The following is an 8,316-nucleotide window of genomic DNA, read 5'->3' on the forward strand; positions in this document are numbered from 1 at the left end:
ATTTCCATAATTCATTCTACATCCTTAATTAATGCCTCTTTCTCAAGTATTATGTAAATACATATGCATATCTCTTTATTTATACAGTTCTATATAGAGTAAATGATGCACAAAGCTGTACATAAATCTACTGTTCCAGATTCATACACATTATTTATTGTTAGGTTTTACAATTTTTTTATTTTTTCTGTTCTCATGTCAAATGTGTATGTATGCATGTATGTATGTATGTACCAGGAGCACCTTAAAAAACCACAACAAATTCCTCGTGTGTTTGCACACCTGGCGAATAAAGCTAATTCTGATTCTGATTCTGATTCTGATAGAAACATAAGGAGAGCAAGAGATTGATTGTTAGTCAGTTTATTTTTAATTAATACTATAGTAGTTCAGTTTCCTTTGACTAGCCATTAATTTATCAATTGAATGGGTGACCTATCCTCATTAATCATGCAAACATTTCCCCCCCCCGAGAGAATTGGCAGGAGCCACCATTGCCTTTCAGTTAAAAAAATCTCAACTTCTGTTTACAAACATTGCTTATTTTAACTCTAGAGAATGCATCGTAATAACTGGACTGGTCCGAATAGAGTTTTCCACAGAAGTCAGATTTCAGAAAAGTAAATTTCATAAACCGCTTTGGAAATTTCTCCATTCAAGTAACAAGCAGCCAAGATGGGCCACTGAGTTTAGCACACTCAGTTCTGTAAATCTATTCTGCAGATTTCCCTCAACAGTCAAAAGTGTTAAAAATTCCTTGTGGGACCACATGACTGACAGCATGGACCACATTTGAAACTCATTCATCCAACAACGTTCATTAAAAACCTGCCATTTGTTTCCAATTTAAGTTTCTGTGCTAATTGCCACAACTGTGGCAAACCACTCACATGTTTGCCATCAAAGACTTCGTCTGTTACCGCATAATGCAATTACAGTTTATAAATACATACAAACACCATCCTTGTGGCTTGTTCGGTCTACTGTACTTGCTGGAAATAGATGCGTTCATGCCCCACCCCCACCCCCTTACAACCTCCGCATGTCCCAGACTCATGTCTCTGTGGTGATGTCCCTGTCATGTCTGTCAAAACCCATTCTGGCTTCCGGAAGTTTCTCCGGGCAGAGGCTCTGAGCCCTGAGAAGATCTGTCACTGTTCTATTTGAAAGCATCCACAGCCCTGATTTGTGTGCAGACGACTGAGTACTGCATAATTGCATGAATATGTTTTCTGTAGTCAGCTATGGGAGATGGAGACGGGGGGAGACACCGTACAGCAATTACATCCGTCTAACCTTGTGCAGAAATCCAGAATCTCATTTCCAGCCTGTCTCTGATTATAATTACAAGTGCTGTGAATGTCTGTTACCAGCCCTGTGACTCTTAATGCGCTACTTCCATAAACCTCCAAAGACAGGATGGCAATTAATTTGGGAAAACCATCATTATTTTGACCATTATTTATCTTAAATTCCCATAAACTCCAGCTAATGTCTCCTTTCATGCCAGTGCAGGTTGATGATTATAATCAGTCCTTATCCCAAAAGAAAACATCAGGACATTGAGTTAAAGACCTGACAAGTACAGTTTTCTCTCCTGTGGTGATGTACTTCCTATTTAAAAATGAAATTTGGCCAGTGAATATCAAACGGCTTGCCCATTTAAAAAAAAAAAAGGCTTTAGCTACATCAAAACCATGAACCATTTGCTAGTGCTAGTCAGTCAGAGGGGGTGGGTCATTTTCATTCTAGAGAACATCTGATTGGACAAAAATCTGTGTAGTGCAGGATGAATTACCAATATTTTTGGTCCATTTTCCAGGAAAATAAACACTTTTAAATGCATATATCTGAAAAAGTCACAATGAAACTAAAGTAGCTACAGATCTTTTGTTCTGTATTGTGACGTACATCCGAGTGTAATGGATTATTGAAAAAGAAAAAATGTAGGACGGAAATTTGTGTCATCCATTGGTTGTGGATTGGATTTTGAAAAATTTAGACATTGCACTCAAAAATGAATTCATGTTGCAGTCGATTGTCTTTTTGACTGGAATATCAAGTTTTAACATTTTGATTAATATTATAGATCAAAAAATTATTTGAAATTAAACACATGAAACAATCATTCACAATAAGATCAATAACATGCATTTCTCAGACAGGCAGCTGTAATTTTTATTTCATGTGAACTTGAAGATAATTTGTCCACTAGTGAAGGTTTCAAAGCTAATAAATGGACTAAAAGTCACAAAATTCCCATTTTGATTTTATGAGGTCTTTAACATAGAGTATGCAGTGTCAAGAGTCTACTCACCCTCTGCGGGGCAGTAACGGGTGACCTTCTCGGGCATGAGCTGGCGTTCTTTGTGGCGGCAGTAAACCTCTGCTATCTGCTGCCGGCACTCCTTGGTCTTGGCACGAGAAAGGGCGGAGATCGCCTCTTTGCCACTGATCTCGCATTTGGGCGGCTGATCGTACTTGATGTCGGCGGTGGGCGTGGCCGATCGCTTGGCCTGCTGAAGGTGGTGCCGATGCTGCTGGGATTGCTGTGGACGGAGGGTGGGATCGGCCCTCCGCTGAAGCTCGGTGCGTGTCTGATTAAAGCCACCTTTATTCTGTGCATACTGATTCTGAATGACCTCATTGGAGTTCTTGCTCAGGCTTTGCTGTGCATGCGCCTTCTCCAGAAGGCCTTGTTTGTGCTCGCCGGGTGAGTGTCTCGGAGTCTGCGAACGTGCCCCGAAATTACTGTTGTCTATATTCTCAAAGTCTTTGGGAACGGAGTTCTCATTGTTGCTGTCCACGCGGACTTTCTCCTTGGGCCGGTGTGAGTAGTAGCCATCCTGAAACATGAAGACAAACAGACAAAATCAGTAGCTGGCTGCTACCAAGAGAACATCAATATCACACCATCAAGTATGATATCTCAATTACTTTTACAAGCAATCAGACATACAATGTCTTTTACTATTTTTTTTGGTTGAACAATATAATGGGTAAACAAAAATCTAATAGTTTTACATTGAAGGAAACGGAGAATATCAGAGACCTGGAGATGGTCTCTTTTGACTTGGGTCACTAAGCAACCTCCTATCAACCACGTAGGACACCCTAGCAACTGCATATCAACATGCTAGCAGCCTCTCAGAACACCTTAGCAACCACATTCCAATGACCTGGCAACCACCCACAGCACTTCTCACAGTTTTACAATTCAGAAAACATCTAGTTCCTTATGTGCTCTAAAAAGACGGCATTCAGACAGGTGTCTGCTGCTGGTGTATGAGTAATATTATTGAGCGACAGTGAAACTATTCAGAAGAGTATGTAACCTTATCAGACTTTAACCACACAGTAATTCACAGGGAGCATGACCTCAGGTCATTTCTGATATTTAGCAGTTTCCTGCAAGTGTCACTGTTGATTAAATATCCTACTGGTAACAGTGTGTGCAACAGGAAGGAGGTTGCAGCCATGCCCTGAGCGTTGCTATGATTGCAGGAGACATCTCTGTAACTGTGAAAGCTTTAGGAGAGGATATGATCTCTGACATGAGAGGACGACTATCAACATGGTGTTTTGCAAACGACTGTGCTATTTTTTTTCCAATTTGATCTCTTTATATCTTTTGTTGATTCCATTAGCAAGTCATACGCCCATTTCAACTCGAACATACAAGTTAAACGCCAACTCAGTCTCTTACTGAAACTGAAGATGTTGATTACTGTCAAAATAATTTTTTTAAAAGTGTAAACAATTTTTTTATTTGAAAGAAAGTAAAACTTTTATCCTGCAAGCATGTGTTAAATATCAAATGTGACATTAATATCAAACTGCAGTAGCACAACTGTTTTCAATAAATGTTTCTTAAGCATAAAATCAGCATATCAGTATGATTTCTGAAGGATCATGTGACACTGAAGACTGGAGTAATGGCTGCTGAAAATTCAGCTTTGCCTTCACAGGAATAAATTACATTTTAAAACATATTAATTTATGATAATGACATGATAATTTTATTTATATAGGCTAGTTTCTTGGCAATAGTGTTCAAAGGTTGCAAAATGTAAAATAAAGCTAATTAGAATGTGTAAAATAAAATTATGGTTAATATTTATAAAATAAAGATTAAATCACAGGTGTTACATCTTAAATTCCCTTTACTGCAAGTCAGTTCAGTTTGCTGTAACTTACGCTAACAGTGATTTTCAGCTATGCAAATACAACTCCTATTTACTTGAATGAGGAAAGGCTGAACATAACTGTATGCAAACATTACATTTTCCAAAAAAGAATGTTTAGCTAAAACCACCCCAAACATATTCAGACATGAACATGCACACTCTAGAGTAAACAAACACCTGACTGTTTTAACTCCCAAGGCAGGTCTACATAAGGGTCAGTACATCATATTGAGAGTTTGGATGTCTCTGCCTTATAAAACTTGTGACAACAGCTATTTTAACATTACAACCTCTTTGACATGTTCTCACTAACTTGACCACGCATCGTGTCCCCCAACTTCTCAAAGCGTTCCTACATCCTGTCAACTGCTCTTACTTTTCCCCAACTCATTCTGTCCACCGTTTACTGGGCCGGGCTTAAAGGATGCTGTGTGTAACAGAAGAGAGCAAAGGAAACATTAATAGGAGGAAATGGAGACAAACTAACAGAGAAAATCAAAGAGAAGGAGATGAGGACAGGAAGTAAGACGAGGCTTTGCTGCGACTCTCATTTCCTCACCGTTATGGTGCAATTTGTCTACAAAGCATTTATTAAAGCTTGTTTGTGAACTCGCAGAGTGTATTATTTGTGAGGGAAAACTTTCGAAGACAAATCCCTGTCGCGTCGCCCGCACTTTGGCCCTCTAAAGGCTACCGTTTAGAGCAGACTCCACTCCCGTCTGCTCCTCCTCCTCCTCCTCCAGGAGATTTCAGGAGGAAATTACAGTGCCTGGGATTAATAGTCTGAGCAACCACAGGAGGTAAGTTAGGCTGCTGGAGAGAAGACTATCGATCGCTTGCAAAAATCTGTCATTTCCCAAGGTGCTCTGGGAGCCCTGTTCTGCACCGCTGAGCACCCTGGCAGTCGCAGGCCTTCTGTAGTCTCTCTCAAGGGGTGGAGGCTCCCCTCTCTCTTGCATCATCCATCACAGGAATGGTGGGAGTTGCACACTCGTTTATCAAGCACACTTTTATCTGGCTCTTTTTCCGCCTCTCTGATGGCGAAGAACATAACAGGCCACACACACGCGAACACTAGAGCTGGGTGGTATGATAGTATATACCGTAAAAACGTGTCAGCTGGCAGAGATTCTGATTCTCAACATTGCCACACAATTTAAACAATCTGAAAGGAAACAAGAAAAGTACAGTCTACTGATTGCTGATATATAAATGAAAACATATTTGAGAGAAGATTTCCCTGCAGTCATTGGCATGGCGGTAAGGAAAAGTCAGACACTGGAATGCTGCTTTGCCTGTTCTCTCAAAGCCTCACGTCAGAGACTGTTTGACAACTATAGTTATATGTAACTGTACACCTTAATGGTTTAAATGAATGAATAAGGTTTGAGGGAGAGTGCACACATGAAACTTAAAACCAAACAACACTCCCTTAATCTGTCCTGATTTTCCTCTGACTTCATAGTCCAGCAGTTAATACGCGGACACTGTGGGAATAATAAAATACTACTTATTTATCTGACCTGTTCTGATCCAGGCCCACTGCATCTCTGCAAATTCAAGAAACCTAAGAACATAATTTTACCTCAAAACTTAAAGAAACAAATAATGAATTAAAAGAAAATGAATAGAAAAAAAGTAGGCTTTTTTTTCTTTTGCATTGTAGCAATATTTTCATGACAATAAATCACATTTACAAGCACACCAGGAAGTCCAGGAAAAGTCATGAAAATTAAAACCTTAAATGATGGACATTTATTATTATGATTTTTTTTTATTTTATAAGGTAGAAATTGTGAGTGAAAAATATTTTCAAAAATCCTTAATTCTTATCCAGTAAATCCTGAACAAAGAGGGGCCCTGGAGTCAAAAAGGCTGAAAACCACTACTCTAACCTCAAGTATGAACTATAATATGGATGCTTTCCTTTTAGAATGCACCACAACAAATAATAATTAAAGATCCACTCAAATTCAACATGCAAAAAAAAGCGTTTTAAAGCGCGGTTAATCGTGAAACCAGTTAATCGCTGCATCCCTACATAGTACATGCCACAACAAACATTTCAAAGAGTAGTACTCTTACTAGTCCTTTCAAATAAGCCATGAAAGTGAATTAGGGCTGATACTACTCACATGGAAATAGAGGGTCAAATCAGGCACATCGCGTTGTGAGATACATAAGGTCATGACGAGGGTTTATCCCTTATGTATTCGCTCTTTAGCAGCAGTTTTTTACAGCAATATTTAAATGACACCCTGGTCATTCTTGGTGTACCCAAAATGGTCCCACACTATCGACAGGCATTTCTCTGGTGGAAATAAAGCTTCGCTGTTTGGTCCCTCTGTCACAGTTAATCTAATGCATGTATTAGCCTCCGTGCCTCTGATAAGCACGTCATTTTAAGCTGGTGCACCGCTAGTGTAACTGTTTTCGTTTTGCGCAAGCTGCAACAGTTCCGTTCCGTGTAACAGAAACACTTGGTTTAGCGGAACATTTACGATTAATTAACCGTGACGTTTTAAAAACGAAACCAGTTCGAAACCAGTTAATCGCTGCATCCCTACATAGTACATGCCACAACAAACATTTCAAAGAGTAGTACTCTTACTAGTCCTTTCAAATAAGCCATGAAAGTGAATTAGGGCTGATACTACTCACATGGAAATAGAGGGTCAAATCAGGCACATCGCGTTGTGAGATACATAAGGTCATGACGAGGGTAATATGCCATTCACTACTGAATAGGAAAAACTGTAATTAAATTTTTAAAAATTTTATTCATTTGAATTAGGCAGAAAATAGGATGCAGAATTGCAATTTGAATTTATAGAGGAAAATGAATGAAATAAAAAAAAAAATGAATAAAAAAAATTCAGAAATTCATTTGAAAAGGAAGAAAATTTAATGTAATTTTCACAGTATTAAATAAAAACGAAACCAGTTCGAAACCAGTTAATCGCTGCATCCCTACATAGTACATGCCACAACAAACATTTCAAAGAGTAGTACTCTTACTAGTCCTTTCAAATAAGCCATGAAAGTGAATTAGGGCTGATACTACTCACATGGAAATAGAGGGTCAAATCAGGCACATCGCGTTGTGAGATACATAAGGTCATGACGAGGGTAATATGCCATTCACTACTGAATAGGAAAAACTGTAATTAAATTTTAAAAAATTTTATTCATTTGAATTAGGCAGAAAATAGGATGCAGAATTGCAATTTGAATTTATAGAGGAAAATGAATGAAATAAAAAAAAAATGAATAAAAAAATTCTGAAATTCATTTGAAAAGGAAGAAAATTTCATGTAATTTTCACTCGCGTTGTGAGATACATAAGGTCATGACGAGGGTAATATGCCATTCACTACTGAATAGGAAAAACTGTAATTAAATTTTAAAAAATTTTATTCATTTGAATTAGGCAGAAAATAGGATGCAGAATTGCAATTTGAATTTATAGAGGAAAATGAATGAAATAAAAAAAAAAATGAATAAAAAAAATTCAGAAATTCATTTGAAAAGGAAGAAAATTTAATGTAATTTTCACAGTATTAAAAAGGTTTGTCATGAGAAATGTTTGTGGGAAAAAAAGCCTTGTCTACAGTTTAAAAAGGTGTAAAGTTTATACAGTATATTTTATTGTAAAAGTTGTACAGGCCCTAAAGCGATTTCAATTTTTCCTTTCTCTTTGGAGTGTTACAAGTTCTTGGTGCATAAAGAAGACCTGTAAAGTTGCAAAGACTAAAGTCTCATATCCAAAGAGATATTCTTTATAAAAGTTAAGAGTCAACCACGCCTACCTAAAACGGCTCGTTCCAACACACCCCCACATGTCTACGTCACAATGTGGGAAGATTTGCATAACGCCGCCCAAATGTTCACGCAAAGAAAGAAGGCGTAACTTTTATTCTCGCTGTAGTATTGTTGTTGCCACCGCCGCCATGTCGTGAAGGCACTGTGTGTTGCCTTGTTAAGGCGAAACTACTTTGTTTGGTCTTCCAAAAGAGGACGATATCCGCTTCGTCATGCCTAGAGCTGATCCGTGCTGGTTGCTGAGAAAATACATCAACTTTGTGCTGTGGCTTTCGCCGGCTTTCACCGTGGACGAAGCGGAGTCCAG

At 38.4% G+C, this 8,316-nt stretch overlaps 1 protein-coding gene across 1 annotated transcript in view; it reads right to left on the reverse strand.

Annotated features, from left to right (window-relative positions):
• The window catches only part of LOC107590574 (xylosyltransferase 1-like), a 66,618-nt gene that overhangs the window by 41,885 nt on the left and 16,417 nt on the right, over positions 1–8,316 (reverse strand). The window contains exon 2 of the mRNA XM_016279403.1: positions 2,318–2,846. Coding sequence (XP_016134889.1) covers positions 2,318–2,846 — 529 coding nt within the window. The remainder of the gene's footprint in view (positions 1–2,317; positions 2,847–8,316) is intronic.

Source organism: Sinocyclocheilus grahami, unplaced genomic scaffold (genome assembly GCF_001515645.1).
Source record: "Sinocyclocheilus grahami isolate Dianchi unplaced genomic scaffold, SAMN03320097.WGS_v1.1 scaffold130.1, whole genome shotgun sequence".
Classification (NCBI taxonomy): Eukaryota; Metazoa; Chordata; class Actinopteri; order Cypriniformes; family Cyprinidae; genus Sinocyclocheilus; species Sinocyclocheilus grahami.